The sequence below is a fragment of the Trichosurus vulpecula genome, chromosome 4 (genome assembly GCF_011100635.1).
Source record: "Trichosurus vulpecula isolate mTriVul1 chromosome 4, mTriVul1.pri, whole genome shotgun sequence".
In the NCBI taxonomy this organism is placed as follows: Eukaryota; Metazoa; Chordata; class Mammalia; order Diprotodontia; family Phalangeridae; genus Trichosurus; species Trichosurus vulpecula.
In genome coordinates, this window is record NC_050576.1 from 316,813,858 (window position 1) to 316,834,981 (window position 21,124).

Below are 21,124 nucleotides of genomic sequence, written 5' to 3' on the forward strand. Positions count from 1 at the left end.
TATAATTATTTAGACCTGCAGGCTTATCATCTATTTTCTTTAAGAAAAGATTGCTGAATAAAGTAGTCACCCACCTGTTCACTAGAATATTATATATAATTCAATCTCTCTTTCCAACTATTGTAGAACAGATTGTCAACAAAAAGGCATTAAGCCAATTATAGTTTTGCATGATGTCTCAAACATACAGCAAAAGCATTGCAAGTATGAATTTTAGATAAAATTGTGATATACTTTGAAAGGCATAACTATATAATGCCAGTTATATAAAAGGCATTTTAAAAAGTGTTGCAGCCAAGCATAGTACAGCATTATAGTTTGCTTATTCATTTTTATCAACTGAATTCATAAAGCTCGAAGTCTTGCCAGCAGGGCCTCCACTTCGGGAAGTGATTCAGTTTTAGAAACAGAGCCAAGAAGCTCCATTTCCTTTTCTTTGGTGCCTTCTATGTTACAGGTCTCCTTCTTCCCAATATCCTTGATCCTCACTGTGGATGAATGAGTGTCTTGGTTATAATTAAGTTCCTTGGCAACAGGAGTCCTGGTTGAGTTGCAATTGAGTTTGTGGTGGGAATGGGACACTTCCACCAGTTTCTTCTTCTGGTTCTCTATAATTAAGGAGGAAAGAAAAATAAAACTTGTAATATAGGAAAGAATTACTAAGGATTGTGCAAATGTTCAAAAATAGTCTCAAAGGTGTTTTCATTGAACAGGTTGCACATATAAACAAAGATGAAAGACAGATACTTGCAACAGATAAAAGGTCTTTTTTTTTCAAATCCACTAAATTAGGAGATATATATATATACACACATACATATCTATATCTATAGATACATGAAAACCATTTCCTTAGAATTATTTTTTCCCTTAGTATTTGTTTTAGTAATAGTTAAAAAAAAAACAAACTAATGTTGTTTTGTACACAGAAAATGAAAGGTCACAGAGGTTGAAAAATTAACTAAAGTCATTTGGATTCCTTTGACAGGTAACAGATATGGTAGGTATAGTGTTAAAATCTGAAAGCACAATCAATAATTTTTTTGGTCACTATTTAACTGTAAATCTATTTTCTTCTCTATTTGGTAAATTACTAATAAGTGAGAGTGATCTTGACTTATCACACCATCATTAGGAGCCTATTATAGTTGCCTAATGATGAAACAGCTATAACTGATTAACTTTTCCAAAGAGTACTAGACAGATCACCACCTCCCCTCAAAATTAAGTGACTTAAATTTTATAGTATTATGAGTGATTCTTCTCATAGATCTGAAACTTAAAAAAGAGGCATACTCAATATTCATGTAACCTTGAATGGGGTTTGAAAATGGCTTCAACAAACTTGACATGACATTTAAAGTTTTTTGGTTATTCGGTGAAAGATGTTCCATTATCCCAATAATAATGACTTTGGAGCACAGGCAGTCACTCATGACAGTGTGTTTTATGTGAGTGCTGAAAATTCCAACCGAAAACAGCTTGTACATTAAAAGGTGGCTGCTGAAGATATTTACTGCACTGTCATTTCCTGACCAGGGGCGCCTGGTGATGGATGAGTATTTTACACACTTTCTTGGACAATCTCAACGAATTTCAGAAGTATGATCACCTTTTAGCTGTTAGAGGAAAATAAATACCCTTTTGCTATCTTCTGTATCAGGTGGACAATTGTTACTCAAAAATCAAAATCTAATAGAGCAGTGATTTTCACTTAGGACAGTTATGCTCTATCAGTTTACACTGCACAAACTATGCCTGCGAAAGCAACAATACAGAAATGGTATTCATGACCCTCCCTACAACTAAGTTGTTCAGGTTTTCAGCTCCAAATAAAATATACACACAACTTAGCACAAAAGGCTTAGTAGGTCAAACTGTATGGTATAGGGGGAAAAGTACAGGATTAGGAGTCAGAAGACCTAGGTTAATCCTAGCTTTGCTGCTTACTATAACTGTGACCTTGGGCAAAATAACTTAACCTCTCTAGGCCAGAGTTTCTCAAATGTAAAATAAAGGTATTAGAAGAGCTGATCTTTTAGGTCACTTCCAATTTCAAAATTCTATGATCCTATAATTAACTCTTGCCTGTTGAGTCACCTTGATGCTATTTTCTGAGGGCTGATCAAATTTTGTTGGTAACACCGCCATACATGTGCAGGAAGTAGAGGCATCGAACCTGTTATTTTTATTTGCTATAGAAAACTCCGTAGTGAGGAAACTCACTCTAACAATGTAGATTGGCACTGTCTTAGTGAGTTGCCTTGAGCACTCAGAGGTTACTTAGAGGTGTGTGCCCAGGGACATTTGATGTGTCAGAGGTGAACCCAGATCTTCCTGGCTTTGAAGATGTCTCTCTATCCACTACAAGTCAGTTCTGCTATTTGGAATCTCTGGTAAAATATTTGATAGGGAAGAAGAGGTTAAAGGTACTGGCTAAAATAATGTCTGGATAATTTGTAATGATCAGATATCTTAATTATCATCCCTATCTGTCATTGTTAGCAAAGAAAATTAAGAGTTGCCTGTACATAAAGAAATAAGTTAATAACCTCTATTAAAATGTGATGACAACCATTACGCATGCTTTAATTTAATCTCTTATAAAATCAAGCTGCCTGGATTCACAGATTGAATGCTCATTTTGACCAGGGCTCTTACGAGAATGCTATTTTTATAATTAGCAAAACCTTATGTTTTTAACAGGAAAACCACATAACTCACGAGATTAGATATGCCAGGAGAATCCTTAAATATGCTGGTTTCTTGAGATGGGCAATTCCCTATGGGGGTGTGTTGGGAGGGGGTAGAGTTGGTTTTTTTCCCCTCCAGCTCAGTTGACAAATCACAAAAAACCCATGGCAGATATCAAAAGTAATTAGGTGTCAACATATTAAACTAACTGCAAAAAACATTTCCGTGTTCTGTTACCCCATTACAGAATGTGAAAAGGTATACCTGATGGATTAGAAAGGGAGACTGACATTGGGTGGCTAAAAACTGGTCATGCTCTGATGCCCTTAAAAAATGTAGGTTTACCAGACCTATGACATTAGAAGAAGGTAACAGGTCTGTGGAATGTGATTCCTACATATCTACCAAAGGTCAGCAGGGCCAGGAGGGAATTTTCTCTTTTCCTCCCTTATCAGCCATGGAGTTGTACAACTGAACTACTAGCCCAGTAGGAAAATTCTAGTAGAGAGGAGAGAGATACGCACAGAATACGTGACAAGTAGCTTCAAGGAGTTTGACGTCCGGCAGTAGAGAAGAGAGCTAACCGAAGCTCTAAGAGAAAACGAGCATTTCAGAATTAAGTTCCCAGGAAGTAGCACTTAGTAGAGAGACACTGTATCTAAGAGGGAGCAATATGAGAATACTAGGAAAAGAGAAAGGGTACCAAGCAACTAGGTGCCACAGGAGATAGAGTGTTAGACCTAGAGTCAGGAAAACATGAGTAGAAATCTAGCCTTAGACAATTACTAGGTGTGTGACCTAGGAAAAGTCCCTTAATGTCTCTCAACTTCGGTTTTCTCAACTTAAAAATGGGGCTATAACAGCAAATACCTCTCAAGAGTTGTTGTGAAGATAAAATGAGATGATCTTTGTAAATCTTAAAGTATTGTGTGAATTCTAGTTGTATTGTTTTTGTTGTTGTTACATTGAGCCCTGAGCTACTGGAGATGTAAGTTGTATTGGCCACCTGCTCGGACTGCACGTGCCTCATTACAAGTGTGTGCATATTGGAGGGAGAGTGTAGCTCAGGTTTATAGAGAGGAATGTTTTCTAGCTTTTCTTTTTATTCCAGCTTAGTTAATGCTTTTGCTTGTGTCTACTGGCCAGCTGTGGTGGCTCATGACATGCAAATCCATAGAGTATCTTTGAATATGGAGCAGTCATTCTTTTCCTCCTGCCCTCCCCAAACCTATGAGTGAGGATTAGGAGTATTTCACAGAATGAGGTGCTGCAGTATTAATTTTGTTATCTGATTTGAATGAGAAGTCTTAAAGGGTTTCATACTTTTAAACTAAAAAAATACCAAGCAATATTTCAAGGTATATGTGTGTGAGGTTTAGCTTAAAAACAGTTTTTTGGGAAAGCAAAGTTAGTTAGAACTCAGAACATGGAACAGAAGACCAAATGTATATTAGAATGAATAAAGGCTATAGTAGCATGGTCCTCCCTGTCTCTGTCTCCCCCACCCCCCTCCACCCGCCACCAAAGGCTCAAATATCATCTGGAACCCTTCTTATGGTAGGTACTACCTTTCCTGAAACGTCTTATTTAGATGCTTTGACTGCTATGATTTTCTGTTAACAGCATCAGTAAGAGGTGAAGTACTATTTTTATTAACACTAAAGACTTATATTAATACTAAAGGTTTAGAGAGCACCTTTATTTAGAAGCATTTACTATGCTTTAAATCACTGCAACCATTATTTTACAGATAGAAAAGTGAAAGCAAAAAAGGCTAAGTGACTTGCCTAGAGTGTCAGAGAGTAAATCAGTGGTACAACAAAGACACTATCTCTGGAGGATATCTTAAAGGGAGTTTATAAATAATTTCACAAAGAAATGTCCCAAATAATGTAACATTGTTGAGTTTAATACTTTATAGTTCAAAATGGTTTACTGAAACATTTAATTTTCCTAATATTTATATAAAGAAGGTATAATAATAGCTATAGAAACATAACTAAGAGGAATAATTTACCCAAGGTGACAAAACATATCAAGAGTCATCCTTTGTCTTCTACTCTGGCATTCTAAACCACTAGCACAGTAATTTTCAAAGGGCAATGTTGAATCCTTTTGTGTTGTTTTTTTAACTTTAGGAATATTGGCCCTAGATCAGTACTTGCCTGAAGCTAATACAAACTAACATGGCTGATTTCCCATAATGAATTCCTGGAACTACCTGAATCTAAGAAATTAATCCTAATCTTAAGTAGTTTACAATTTAGAGCAGTGGTTTCTAAAGAGGGGGCTCTGGCTTGACCCCATGAGTTATGTGATCAACCAATCGGAAGGTAGGAAGATCTGTTGAAGTCTATCCTCACAGCCAATTGTGAGCTTGCCTCTACCAAAGACCCCCCTAATATCTTCACCGTTTTCCCACTCTATGCCTTATTGCAGGTCTCTCACATGGCTCTTGGTGTGGACTGGTGTAACTCAACTCAGGCACCAGAGTAGATTTGAAAACAAAATCTCTCCCCTCCCCCTAGTGTCCCCACATCCAGTCCCCCAAATACCACAGCAGAATCTGTACTCTAAGGCAGTGATGGATAAGTAAGTCTTTACTGTCTCTTATTTTTCATTTTTTTTGGTGAAAGTGGGATGTACAGAAAGAGTAGGCCTGGATGAGCTGTGATTATATATCTTTCCCCCAAAACTCAGCTCTTTCTTAGGAACTTCTTTTTGTCAAGGGGACCAGCTTTCCTTGTCACAGATTCTCATCTTTCTAGTTATGTTTTACTCCTCACTCAAATGAAACTGCTCTCTTCAAAGTTACAAATGATCTCTTCACTGCCACATCTGATGGCCTTTTCTAAGTTCACATCCTTCCTGACCTCTCTGTAGCATTTTATCCTGCTGCCTACCCTCTGTTCCTGTATACTCTCTCATCTTTGAGTTATTTTTCTCTCTTGGTTCTTTTCCTACCTCCTTGCTCTTCTTCAGTTTCCTTTGATGAGTCACATGCGTGTCATGGCCCCTAACAGTGGGTGTACCCAAAGGCTTTGTTCAGGGCCCTCCTCTTTTCTCTCTGTATACCTTCTCATTTGGTGATTTCTTTAGCTCCACAAGATTAATTTTCACCTCTACGTTGATGACTCTTAGACCTATATATACAGTGCTATTCTATCCTAAGCTTCAGACTCACATCACCAACTGCATATTGGATGTTGTGAACTTGATGTCCTATAGACATCTTAAATTCATCATGTTCAAAACAGAATTCATTACCTTTTCCCTCAAACTCACCCCTAGTCTAAACTTTCTGTCCTGCTGAGGACTCCACCACTCTTCCAGTCATCTAGTTTGGCAACCCTGGTGCTGTCTTTGATTTCTCCTCTCTCATTCAACACATCTAACCAGTTTTATTCTCATTTCTACCTCCACCTCCACATGATCTCCAGCATTCATCTCCTTTTCTCTCTCACACCACCAGTACTCCAGCTCAGGTTGTCTAGCCTCTTACTTGGTCTCCCTTCCTCAAGTTCCTGTCATTTCATACACACACACACACACACACACAGACACAGCTATCAGTGATTTTCCTTAAGCACATGTCACTTAGTAAACTCCAGTGGATCTTACTGACTTTAGAATAAGGTATTATTTTACCTCTTTTTCATATCTTAAATTTTCCATTTTTATAATTTGCATAAATTCAATAACATAATTATTAGTATGGTAGCACATGTAGATAACTTGTAAATATACATGTATTAGAGGCATGTGTTCAATCATATTTTACTGTGTAAAAGAAGTCTAGAGACCCCTAATCTAGTGCAGAAGGCAGGATAAACACATATGTAAAAGAACTAGGAATATTTACAAAGAAAGATACAAATACATACAAATGGAGTGATTTAATTTCTTTGGGCCTCTATAGCTTCATTTATGAATGACATGGTTGGACTGGATGTCCTCCTTTATTCTAGCACTCTTATTTCTATAATTTCAAAACTATAGTGCATTGCAGGGGACATGAAGAACTGAAAATGAACCCAGGTGGGGTTAATGAAATTAAAGATTAATCTAAATAAATTTTGAATGAAAAAGGTTGATTCACTCAGAGAAAAATGAGTACCTCTCTGGTACATAGTAACTTGAGAGAAGTTGCTATTAGCAAACTGCAAGAGAGAGCAAGCAAAGTTTTAGATGAAGTAGAGAATAAGAAGAGGTGAGCTTGTGTAACATGCTAGCTGTTTTTATCTTCCCCTTTACCAGTTACAAGCCACACAAGGGTTTTTGTTTTAGTGATGCTAATGATAAAAGACCAGTTAGGTCTATAAAATGGTCACTTGTTACACATCATATTGGATGTGGAAAACACCTAAATGATACTTCTTTCCTCCTTTCCTTCCTTCATTCCTTTCTGGAAAAGGCTTAAATGCTCTTCTCCAACCAGAGTATACCTGTGGAATACCTAACAGAGATGCAGAGGCTAGTGGCCGGTGCTTCCATCAAAGATTTAACAGCTTGGAGAGTCTGCCTAGTCTGGTTAACAGAGAGCCGGCAAGGAAATCTTGGGCAAGTCACTTAACTTTTCAGTTTCTCAGGCAACTCTCTAAGATCAAAAACTATAGATTAGTTGCCTATCTGCTTTGGTAGAGGGAACCCTGCACCAGTGAAATCATGGGTCTGGACCAGGACAAAACAAATCAAAACAACCTAAAAAACAGCCTGGAACAACTTGACCACGGTTGAAACAGAGGTGCAGCAACAACTGCTGCTAGAGGACTTAGGCCTAATGTAGGAAGAGGTCGGAGGAGGAAGGGAAATCTACTTCCTCCGGACCCCTCTTTATGCAGGGTAAGCTTAAAGAGAGCTCACTCCTAAAATACAGGATAACGTTTGTTCCTTTCCTAGCCCTTTACAATGGGGTAGGGAGTGGGGGGGTGGGGTGTGAGGTTGGGTGAGTGGGGGGCTTGAGCATATTCCCCCCATCAATCAATTACCTAGCATTTATTTTTACATACTTATATCTGCACACATTATCTCCCCTGTGAACTCCTTGAGGGTAGTGGCTATTTTATTTTTGTTTCTGTAATCCCAGCACATAGAATGGTACCTGCCACACAGCAGGCACTTAATAAATGCTTGTTAATGATTGACACAGAATTACCTTCTATCTCTCCTAAAGCCTCATCAAAATAAATATTCAAAGGAAATATAAAATATTATTGTTTAAAGCATTCTAAGAACTGAAGATTTTTCCCATTGTTTTATATATAATTAAATGCAGTATATATATTTTTCCCCTTTCTTTGATTCTAAGAAACTTTGAATATTATCTTGGTAGAAGTGTGTTTTATCTAGGATTGCTCCTATTATAAACATTCATTGATATTTTCAGTATAGACAGGTAAGGAACTCACTGATGTTAATTTCCCTTTCCATAAGGGAATAAAATAGACAACTCTGCCTAAATATATGGAGTTTCTGGGGATCCAAATGAAACAGCATGAGAATAAATGCTATTTTTCCTTTAAGATATAAAAATGCTTATCATTCTTCATTTTATTCCTTGTACAATTTTTACCACAAGAGCTGACACTGGAGTCCCCTGACAGCTTTCCAGGACTGAATTGAAAACTGGTAAATTGTTAAAGCTGAATAGCAGAGTTTCTTCAACGTATAGGATCCACTTCATTTAAACAGAAGAAAAAGTGTCTTAGATGTAGTCCAGTAATACCCCATGATTCTAGGATCCCACCTGATCCTTGGTGGGTAACTGAAGAGAAAGATAACAAGGAAAGCTGGGAGAATAAAAAATTGAACACCATTCTGAGATGAGACTTCCATTGTTTCATGAGAGTCTCAAAAGAAAGAGGAAAGCTGGGAAGGGAATGGCAAAAAAAACTCCAACCACAACAAATGAAACCATATGAAATTTGGTATTCTAATAATAAAACAGATAAACAAGCAAAAGGATTTAGACTACCTGCTCTTTTGTGTTTATGGCACACACAAAAGCATGGCAGCTCCAACTCTGGGTAACTGGGTAACTCTGAGACAACCCTGACCACTGTAGGAAAAATCACTTACAATTCAGAAAGGGATGTTATTTCCTTTAAGCCAGTATTGATTTCTGCATCACAACCTGGCTCTAATGAACACTAGATTCTTGGAAGGGCCACTCTCAGATGAAATGTAAAATTAAGCTCCTGTCTCTTCTGGTCAATACAGAGGCTGGGTAGTTTTGGCAGGAGAAGGAATACTGAAATCTGGTATGCTCAACTGAAGCACTTCTCTTTTGTCCACCTAAAAATTCTGTCTCTAGTTACCTTCTGCCTTTACTAACTACTGCTCTGACCTGCTAAATAGCAGCTTTGTTCCACCCCAGCAATGGCTTTACCTGTGGTAGTGGGCAAAATGACCTATAAATATAATTTTTAAAGCACAATTGGGTCTGCATAATAGTAAAGTGTGTGACAAATATATGTTTTTAATCTATGCAATAACCCAAGACGACTCTGGCAGCCAGCAGCCCATACCCCTGAGGTTTTCTCTACTGTTGATTTACTGATGCTATAAATAATCATCTTTCCTCTGTTTCATTTTGCTATTTATTTTATCTTATGTATTGAAAATGAATAAAAATGATAAAAAAGAGCAGAGGGGCATTTTGTATGTAGCTAAAATAAAAAAGAACCACCCATAAAATCCTTGATAGCCTCTAATTTTGTAAAGAAGCAGAGGAAAACCAAAGGAGGCAGAAATATATCTCTAGGCACTGATAAAGTAAGTGGCTACCTTACTAGAACATCTTGTAGTTACTCATGATGTCCTTAGCCCAGGCGGATGCGTTCGTTATCAGACTTGCCATACACTGGCTATATATCATTATCCTCAGTATAAAATTTCAAAGACAACATCTTCATCTTGTCATTTCTTACGCTAAACTTTCCACATGGATATTAGAGCTGGAAAGAAACCCCATGAGTCCCCTAGATAGGATACCACCAAAATTATCCAACAAAGATGCTTGTATGTATTCCTAAATATTAAACAAAAACTTCTCACTTCATGCTGCTACTTCCTATGGCTATTGTTTTATTTCTTTTTTTTTAACTACAAAACTTTTTGAGTGATCAGTTTACGTTTGCTATGCCTCTCTCTTTAACCTCCTTCAATATGATCTCCAACTACACTACTCTATTGAAACTGCCTTCTCCTGCGTCATCAATAACCTTCTTAATGCCAAATATCCTGACCCTTCCTCAGTCTTCATTCTTTTTGTAGTGGAACGATGGCTTGATTTGATGAGAGAACCTATATTTAAAACCTAGTTCTGCTACTTACTATGTATGTAACAATGGGAAAGTTACTCAGGCACTCTAGGGCCGTCCTTCTAGGGTCCAGTGATGCTAACTCCTTCTATGGCACTTGGAAATGCTGTCCTAGTTTGACTTCCATGATGCTACATTATCCCAGTTCTGCTACCTTTATAACTTTTGTCTTTCTCCTTCGATATCATTTGAAGAACGCATAGGACTGACCATGCTATTTCCTGTTTAAAAATCACCAAAGTTGCCCTATTGCCCCTAGGACAAATTAGCTTTACCTCTATTACCCCTCTCAAATCCATTCTCCTTCCCCATACCTGCCACATTACTCCACTGCTCCAGAATCTTATGTGGCTCCCTATTGACTCTTGGATAAAATGCTGATTCCTTTGCTTGGCATTTAAAGTACTTCACAGTGCAGCTACCAGTCTATTTTTATAGGCTTATTTCTGATCATTCTCTTTCACACATTTGCAATACTAGTAAAACTGGCCTAATCTACTTTTTCCCAAGCTCAGCATTCTATTCCTGGCCTCTAGGACTTCCCAGGTGGTCTTCCATTTCTGAAATGACTGCCCACTTCACTTCCTCCTAATAGAATCCTTAGCTTCTTTTACAGCACAGCTTTGATGTTCTACTCTCTCCAAAGTTAGTAATTAACTCTTAACTGACAAATCTGATAGGCTTTTCTTAGTCCGCAAAATTCTTGACTTCTTTATGGCATTTCACATTATTAACCACCTTCTTTTCCTGGATACTCTCTCATTTCTGTGTTTTCATGTCACTGTTCTTTCCTGGTTCTTCCTGCTACCTCTGCTTGGATGTGTTCTATTGCCTAATTGTGGGTATATCCCAAGGCCCTGTTCTGGGTCCTCTTTTCTCTCTATATTATCTTGATCACCTCATCAGCTACCATGGATTTAATTATCAGCTCTATAAAGGTGACTCACAGATCTATATATCTAGTTTTAGTCTCTCATGACCACCAGTCTGGCATCATCTATTACCTATTGGTCATTCCCATTTAGATATTCTTTAGGCATCTCATATTCAACTCATCCATTTTCTTTTCCCCAAAACCTAATCTTCTTCCTAACTTCCATGCTTCTGTCAAGGGCACCATTATCATTCCAGGCATATAGGCTTGCAACTTTGGTGTCATCTTTGATTTTTTGCTCTCATTCAATATATCCAGTCAGTTGCCAAAGTTTTTCAATATTATATCAACAACATCTCTAGTACCCAAACTCTCCTCTATAATCATAGATAAACCACCCCATTACTCCCCCAAAGACTTAATAAATTTCAGGAGTTCCCTATTATTTCTAGGATCAAACATAAACTCTTATTTGGAATTTAAAGCTCTTTATAACTGAGTTCTATTCTACATTTCTAGTCATACCGTATAATGTATATACAATGCATACATTACTTCCTTCTGTGTACCCTACGGTTCAGAAAATGAGTAAAATTAATTTTAATGTTGTATCATTTGACCACTCCCATTCTAGTGAAGACATCTAGCTATTTTTTTTTTTTACCCTAAACAAAATCCATCACTAGGTACTCCCCCAGGGATAGGTTCCTTTTTCCTTCCTATTCCTCCCACCAAAGTTGGGGCTACTTGGCCTACAAAGAAGAAACTAAGCCAGAAAGATCTGGAGTAGGGTGGCTTTCCTCGCCTAGATTGCTGGAAGCTATTGAATCTCTTGACCAGGCCTTGTTTGTCAGCTGACACTCCCCACTGCCCACCCCTGACTATGAAGGAATTGAGAGCTGGTAGTCCACCTCCTCATTAAATATCCACCAATCAGGGTTGCTCCTAGAGCCTTACTCCACCCACTCCACCACAGGTGACCTTGTATCTCTTTTGCATAGGCTTCTGGATGAACATGCTGTCTACTCTGTTAGAATGTAAGCTCCACCAGGAAAGAGATGGTCTTCTTTTTGTGTCTGTGTCCTCACTGCTGACCACAGTGCATGGGACACAGTAGGTGCTTAATCGATGATTGTTGATTGATTGGTGCTACCTCCTATGAGGTCTTTCTCAATTGCCCTAGTTTTTAGTGCACTCTCCTTGTGGTAATTATTTGGATTTAGTTACCCATGAACAAGTTCTATCACCCAGTAGAATGTAAGTTTCCTGGGGGAAAAGACTTTTTTGTGTGTTATGGCATCTGCTTTCTGTTTTCACCCTAGTATATACATTTATTAAAATAACCATTTCCTAAGTTCTTCCTGTTTCCAAAGCACTGTGCTAGGGAACATAAAAAGATAACAAAGCTAAATCTGCCGCTGTCTCTAGACCTAACCTCTGCTGAACTCAACTCTATCTCTAGCTGCCTGCTAGACATTTCTACCTGGTCGTCCTGCCATCACCTTAAACTCAACATATCTAAAATTATAAAACATGTCATCAACCTCCTCCTACCCCACCTCCCCCAAATACAAACAAAAAACAAGTACCCTCCCTAGACTACTACATTTTTGCTAAGGGTACCATTTTTCTCCCACTTAACCAGCTGTGAAACTTTGAAGTCACAGGAATTGTCAAATAGTGTCAGGACCCAGGCCATCCAGCCAGTGCCCTAGTGCCAACATATCCAAGGGATAAGCTTTGGAATGGCCTGGTTGTTTTTCTTGATGTCAACATTAACAGTGTTCTTGAGTGAACGTCTTTTCTCCTCACCCAGAATGTAAACTGTTTCAAAATAAGAACCATTTGCCTCTTTCACCTTCTACAAAGTCTAACTGCCTTGCATTGAACAAGTAATAAGTTTTTTTAAATAGGAATTTCACAGCTCTCTTTGCCTTAATTTGTAACATTGGACTAAAAATGTCTTTTGACTTACAAATCTCTTGCTCCAATTAATATTTATTTCCTTTTGTTTAACCCTCTCTGCATACGTATAACATTGGCAAGCATTTTCCGTACACGAATCCTTCATCTATTTGTAGACTATCGTCTTCGCTCATCCTTCTCTATCCTTGATTACATATAGCAACCTTTGCTACTTTGTAATTATTTTGCTTGTTCTTTCAGGAACAATTAGCCCATTAGAAAAGCACATCCTACTATTTGCAGTACAACTCTATTTCAATCAGAAATTTCACTGGAAAAATTTTTTCTGCCAGAAATTTTATAACTACAGGATCCCAGAGATAATGATGAAGATAGCTACAGAAGCATCCAGAAGTTAGAGCTGGTTTAGATCAGAAGAGTAAAAATATCTTAGTGATGAAAACTGAATTTGGCTTATCACAATGCATAGAACTAATACCTCAATCACTAAATCTGTGAGAAATGAAAAATGCTGTATAATGAAGAAACACCATCTAATTTTGTGTAAAATTCTTAAAAATCTCATAAGGTATTCACAGTAGTGTTGGCTCATATTATATGGTTCAAAAACAATGTTTTCCCCTAAGCTGTCTAGTTTGCAAAGCTCTTGCTTTGTAAACTGCTCCCTGTGACCAGTTCTTACTCATCCTTACACAGTCAAATGTCTACATAACTGGAGAGGTCCTGAGAACAAACTACAAAGCTGTCAGGGCTTGTCTTTGTTGCTCTCAAGTGATCCTATCCTTTCTGTGCCCCTTTTTTCACTCTCTTGGTTCCTCAACTTGTCCCCTTCCCTACCCCCACCTCCCAACTCATTCGCCCCATTCTGCTCTCTCATCAAGAAGGATTTGATATCAGGTAATTATGCTCAATGACTGACCCAACTATTCCTATCAGGTGAAAAGTTCTTTCACATTAACTGTTGATTCACATTTACACTACTTCAGTTAGTCTTTAATGATGGTTTTGTATTATAATCTCCGAGGTTCCAACATCCTGGAATGAATTTATACCTCCTACATTTCTTTTTACAATTGGTAGACTTTGCCAAGTGTACCATTAGAGTCAATCCTTTAGCAGCGGAAGTATTACTACTTGAGAAATATGTGTATTTGGAATTAACATAGAACACTAAATCGACTAAGGATGATCCCTACCCCCAAATTTTTGGATTAACACAACAACTTTAGGTGATATTAATTTAGGGATGAGTGGGTGGTGCTTGAGTTGATATACTTTCGCTATTTTAAGTTTCAGGAATACCAGTCTTGAAGATTCACTCTTACAGTGTTTTTCGTCTAATACTGCCTACCATCCCAAACATTTCTAGTTACTAACTATCTATTTTAAAGCTACTTCTCAGATTATATTATAATTCAAAGGCTGATGCATCAAAAGGCTTGAAATTTTAAGGTATCAATATGTTAAGCTCAGTCATGCTTAAAAAAAAGTTTGTGTAATTTAATCCTATAGTGGTTTAAAATAGTTAATTTTGTTAATTGCCAAGATCAGGTTTGAAATTTACTTTCACCTCACTGCTACTGGGACCTGTGAACTACTGTCAAGCATGTAACATGAAAACTAATGCTTCCCTGAGATGTCAACCATACTTTGTTGGCACATACCAGACTATAATTTGATAAAACTTGCTTGAGGAAGATACTGAGTTACTTATTATTTAGTTCCTAACACTGGAGTAAGAAAACATGCTTTTCCGAATGGATGCCCAAGGCTTTTTATGTCTGGTTCAGAATCCCAGTTATCCATAAGAGTACCTATGATCCTGGTAGTCTCTAATTAGACTATGGTTACAGATGTTGGGCTAATGGGCAAATATATTCTCCAGGGCCCATTCTGTCATGATGCTTGGAAAAGCAGATTCCTTAGATTGGGACTTCCAGGTTAACTAGACTTGACCTGTTAGAGGGGAAAAGACTTTCGAGATTTATAAATAAAGGATAGAAGGAGGAGGCACATTTCTTATGATTACATTGCAATTTATTTGATCTTTTTTAGCTCCAAGAATATTATAAATCTGTATACAAGACAAGAAACAGGTTGAATGAGTCATGAGATCATAAATTTGGAACTTGGAGTCCCTAAAGAGGAGATCTAGAACATTTCTCCCATTCCACAGATGAGGAAATCGAGGTCTGGAGCCCACATTCACAAAGCAAAGTAGTGGTGGAGCATGGATTTGAACCCACATGTTCTGAATCCTAGTCCCATGATCTTGCCTCTAAAGCAAAGGGAAAGGCTGTGAACTCCACTTTACTAAAAGTCCAAGATAAATCCTGGAACCTGGGTTGTTCTGTGTAAATTTGCTTTCTACTCTGATAGGAACTTGTGTATATGTTGTGCTATGTCTAAGGATTTCTAAGGATTCTAGAGTCTTTGAAAGATTTGGGATGCTGCTGTTGTGGTTCAGTTGTTTGTTTTTTCCAGTTGTGTCTGGGTTTTCTTGGCAAAGATACCAGAGTAGTTTTACCATTTCCTTTTCCGGTTCATTTTACAGATGAGGAAACTTAGAGAAACAGGGTTAGATGATTTGCCCAGAGTCACACTGCTACTAAGTGTCTGAGGCCAGATTTGAACTTGGGAAGAAGACTATTCCTAACTCCAGGCCCAGTACTCTATCCACTACTCCACCAACTATTGGGATGCTGTGATTTCTGTTTAATTATGGACACAGAGATGGGCTTCTCCAGATTATGTGACTAAACTGACTTTACAATCCAGAACACTCTTTGATTCAGTAACTCAAAGTTCTGAAGAAAACCCAAACTCCTTTGAGATACTTAGTGCAGTAGAACTCTCTACCTAGAGGCCCAGAGTTTGGTTTTGAATATAGTGAATTAAAAATAATCAAGTGAACTGATACCTCAAGTTGAATTTCAGTATGTTTAATGAATATTTCTTTGAAACAATCACATCCTTCATCCACAGCCTTAGAGAATTCACTCCTGAGATATATTTATATTGAAGGTCATTTAAAATTCAAATCATCTTGTATATAGGTATACACATAGGAATATTCCTCATTACTTGCTGGCTCTTTTCAAGAAACAATATTACTCAAGGGTTAAGATATAACTAGCAATACTTGGGATAAAATGCACATTACTTTATCCTCTAAGCAGCGATGGCATTATGCTTATGAAGTGCAGGTTGAACAGAGTAGGATACACCCCCTTCAAAAAATGCCATATACATTCTCCCTAGTATTTTGTGCAGTGCCTGGACCATAGTAAGTGCTTAATAAATTCTCATTGACTAGCTGACCCATAATAATTCCACATACCAGTTTCACTTAATTCTTTGTATTAGTTGTTTTTCATACTTAGCTCTTTTTCAGAGCACTAACTTGAAGAAAACCTTTGTTATTATAATTAAGCCTATGTGGCGTTATTACAGGTTTATTGCTTATATGAGCTGTCTGGCCCCCAGGCTCCTACATGGGGTATGGATAGAGGTCTAAAAACTCAAATTTCCATCTGTTCTACTGTATGAAAAACGGTAGACTTGGCAACCTATACAAAAATAAGTTGCATGATTTTTCTTTGATTAAAATTCAACATGAGTTTATAATACGTTATATCTTAATGGACACCTAGGAAAATAGGTTCTGTTTATATATTTAATTTTAAACGTGAACTATTCGTTATTGTTGCTGTTGCTGCTGCTGTAAAATGGAAGAGCTCTGGCCTGGCACCACTTGGGCATAGGTCTGGATTTCTTAATACCTACTTGATTCCATGTAAATTATTAGCAAAGTCTCAGCCCTGAACAGAATAGATCTTGTTTGAGAAATATATACTCCTCTCATCTCACAACTTTTTAGCCACAGTGAAGGCTTTCTGCTTCCATATTAGGTAGAACCATGTATATCCAGTAAAGTGATCTATTAACATATTGTTTAATATGAAAAACCTAGGCATACCAGCTACAACAGTTTGTTATTGCTTGTATGTGGCGTAGTGGACAAATAGTCGACCTCAGAACCAGACAACCTACAAAAAAGTTCATTATGTGTTAATGAAAATTGAAGAAAAACAGATCGCATGTATAGAATTTTCCCCCATTTTTCCTAATTGGTTAGGAAATTTAAAAAAAATCAGTTACAAATATGTTGATTCAAGTTGAAAAAGCATTTATTAGATATTTACTATGTCCCAGGCACTATGCTAATTGAAGGAGATACAAAGGAAGGCAAAAAAAAAAGTCCCTGGCCTCAAGAAGGGAAGGGGAAGAGAAGGAAATAAGCACTTAATAACTTAATATATATCCAACATATGCCAGGTACTGCACTAAGCGCTATCTCATCTGACTATCACAACTCTGGGAAGTAGGTTCTATAATTATCCCCATTTTACTGCAGAGAAAATTGAAGCAAATAGAGTTTAAGTGACCTGTTCAGGGCCACACAACTAGTAAGTATCTGAGGCTGGATTTGAACTCAGGTGTTCCTGACTCCAAGCCCAGTGTTCTATCTACTAAGAAGTTGACATTCTAATGGAGCAGACAGCATGCAAAGGACTATTTACATATAAGACACATAAAAGGGTAAGGTTGGAGATGGTCTCAGAGAGAAGGCATTTGTACATAGGTCCTTAGGGGAATGTTTCTCAAATTGCGTTCTGTGAAGTGGTCCAAGGAATTTAATGAAGAAAAAAAATGCTAATGATGGGCAAGAACAGGAAGCAAACCTGATAGCTGTCTGTGTTGGTTGGACATGTATTTAACCAATGCAGAGAACCACTGAAGGCTGGTGGAAGTTGGTCATGTGATTAGCTCTCCCAAGGCTGGGCAAACAAGAAAAAGAACCTGATATCTCACTTACTGCAAAGTGTGTGATTGGATTTCTGACACAGTCAAGTGACATCTCTCTAAGCTTAAAGGTCAAAAGAAGGTAAAGGGACTCAAGAAGCACCTCTCCAGTCTTCGGTTTATCAAAAAAGTATTAAGTATCAATAAACAAAAAAGAAGACAGGCTTAATATGAAAACAAAGAAGAAAAAGGTTCTGAAGAGCCAGAGGTAAGTCCTTAAGTCCCTACCTGTGTCCACAGGTTGGAGGGCAGAAAAGTGTCACAGAATAACCAGAGAAAAATTAGAAAGACTCCTAAACATTTGGAGCTAGAAATAAAGGCAAGCAGGAGTTAGCTACTCTGAAGATACTTGTTTTTTGAAGGAATGATGATGTAGATGTAAAGGTGCTGTCAAGTGAGAGAGATCATTTATGGAAGAGTGGAAGGGAGGTGAGCAGTAGTAGTTGCTAAGGACAACTAAGGCAGTTATTGGCATCAACATCAAGGGAGGTATGCTGTCTTCCTGGGACGTGTAGCCAGGATGTGATGGAACCTTCCAAGACTTTTTAAACCAGATGATTATGACCTATTTTTGCTAATTCACCTGCATACAAATATTATTGCCCCTCTATTTCTTGGTGATCACATCACATATGGGTTCAATTATCATCTCCCTGCAGATGACCTGCAGAGAGCGCTCTCTCTCTCTCTCTTTCTCTCTCTCCCTCTCTCTCTCGCTCTCTCTCTCTCTCTCTCTCTCTCTCTCTCTCTCTCTCTCTCTCTCTATATATATATATATATATATATATATAGTGCTATAGTCTCTCCCCTGAGTTCAGTCTTAGATTACTTTCTGCCCATTAGATAACTTTAATTGGCATCTCTATGGGCATACCAGGCTCAAAATGTTCAAAACAAAATTCATCATATTTAACAATAATCTTAACATTCTTCCAAACTTTCCTTTTTCTATTTCTATTACATTCTAGTCACCCAAGTTCACAATCTCAGAATAATTTTCTTAGTTTTCCCCACTCAAATCCAAACAGTTGTCAAATAATATCTATTATTCCTCTACAACACCTCTCACACCTCTTCTTCTCACTAACATGCCTATCACCCTAGTTTATATATCCTTCCTGGATCATCAAATCAATTCTTCTGCTTGCATTACCAGATTTTAGCCTCTGCCCTCTCCACATACCTGTCAAAATAATGTTCCTTGGATATCATTAAAGAATCATTGATCTAACCATGTTGTTTCCCTGCTAAAAACCTTCAGTGCTACCATAATGCCTTTAGAACAAACTAACTTCATCTCCTTGCATCCCCCCTCTAATCCATTCTCTCTCCTGCAGCCTACGAAAATTAATATTCCTAAAGCACATGTCTAACATGTTACTCTTCTTCCTAAGAATCTTAAAGAGCTCCCTAGTGATTCTAAGATAAAATAAAAACTCGTCATTTGGTATTTAAAACCCTTTACTCTCTGGCTCCAATCCACCTTTTTAGGCTTATTTCCCATCATTCCCTTTTATACACCAGGTTGATTCTGCAAATGTTCTAAACAAACTGGCCTATTTGCTATTTCCTAACCCTGGCATTCTATCGCTTACTTCCATGCCTTGCACAGGATAGCCCCTATTCCTGGCATATGCTACCTCCGCAACCCCATCTCCAAGCCTCAGGTAATATACCTCATCCTGACTGCCCTAGTTGCTAGTGCTTTCTCTTTCTTCAAATTACTTTATACAGTGGGGTCAAGGGGAAAGAATTAGATACGGCTTTTTAATATCTTTAAAAAACTTAGTATGTGCCATGCCCTCCTTTTCTTATAGTCACTTGTCTTACATGATTTGATATTGAGTTCACAAGATTTTTATTTGTATTCTTTAATTCTTCATTATGAAATCACATATTACATTGGGTAATAGGTATATTTTTGACTATTAGACCATTTTTCCAAGTCTAGTCTAGGTTTAACATGAGTTTTTAAGTCAGATGAGTTCCCAGGCCAATAAAGAATGTTTGTTTTCATGCCTTGGATAGATTTCTTAATCTTCTTGACACTTACTTAGCTGTGTAACCTTGGGCAAGTCACATAACCTGTGTACTTCAGATAGCACCCAGTTTGCAGGGTCACCGTAAGGATCAAATGAGGTAACAACTGTAAAGCACTTTGAAAATCTTTAAGTGTTATAGAAATGCTAGCTATTATTATTATCACTGCCCAGTTGCCTAGGTTTTTCCACCAGGGATACTTTGTTTCTCTTGCATATGGGTTTTGCATATACCTTTATACATTCATGATATTGGAGGGTCCACTCTCTGAGGGCAGGACCTATTTCATTCTTTTGTCTTTGTATCCCAAATGGCGACCACAGGGATGGACATGTGGCAAGTATTTAATATGTATGTAGTGACTGGTTTCTTGGTATAGTTTAAAGAGCAGTGGAGGTGGGCTTGGAACCCTGGTGGGTTCCAATCCAGGCTTGGTTCTACAATTGCTACATGTATAACCATGAGTTAAGTGCCTCCATCTTTTTGAGCTTCAGATTCCTAACATGCAAAACGAAGGGCTTAGATGAGATAACCTTAAAGGTCTTACTCCCATTCCAACAACACGTCAACAATATGTACTTCTGCCAATGTCTATCATAATGCGTTGTACATTGTATTTAATAACTGGTGAAGGGATGCATGTAAGATGTTTTAAACTATCAAGTACTGTAAAATGTAAGCTATTACTCTTAACACCTTCATTTCACAGATGAGGAAATGGGGCCAGAAATGTTAATTGACTTACAGAAGGTCATACAACTGTTTAAGAGCAAAGCGAAGACTTTCACCCAGTTTATCTACAGACTCATTGTCATAGTGATAACCAACAAAGTGTGCTTTAAAACATTCAGAGTACTTTTCCAAAGTCATCTTATATGACACAAAGGATATGACAACATTAGCAAACTGAGGGTGAAGGAAATTCATCATATATTTAAAGCTGGAAAGGGCCTTAATGGTCATCTGTGCCAAGCTTCTCATTTTAAAGATGAGAAAACTGAGGTCCTGAAAGTTTAGGTGACCCTCCCAAGGTCACATAGGTAGCAAGAAGCAAAATGGGAACCCTGATTCTGATTCCACATCCACCATTGCATCTAATCCATCATAATGACTCTGACTCATTCCTAGTGTTTTTCATTATTTTAAGACTGCAGGAAAAGCTGTAGATTTCTTCCTAATATTTGGTTCAGTTATTTAAAGGGTAAAATTACTCCTCTAGACTTGAATGTCTCTTATTCTCCCACATAGGCTTTTTAGGATTTAAAGCTATAAAAGACCTTAAAGATCTAGTCCAATCCTTTCATTTGCCACAGATGAGGACATCTGGGCTTAGAGAGGTAAAGTGACTTGCTTGAGGTAATCAAAGTCTGGGTTTACACTCGGGCCCTCTGACTGCAGATCC

The 21,124-nt window shown here is 37.7% G+C and overlaps 1 protein-coding gene across 1 annotated transcript in view; it reads right to left on the reverse strand.

Annotated features, from left to right (window-relative positions):
- Nucleotides 1–276: 276 nt before the first annotated feature.
- DIAPH3 (diaphanous related formin 3) overlaps nucleotides 277–21,124 on the reverse strand; it is a 335,408-nt gene continuing 314,560 nt past the window's right edge. Inside the window, exon 22 of the mRNA XM_036755144.1 lies at nucleotides 277–608. Coding sequence (XP_036611039.1) covers nucleotides 346–608 — 263 coding nt within the window. The 3' untranslated portion in view covers nucleotides 277–345. The remainder of the gene's footprint in view (nucleotides 609–21,124) is intronic.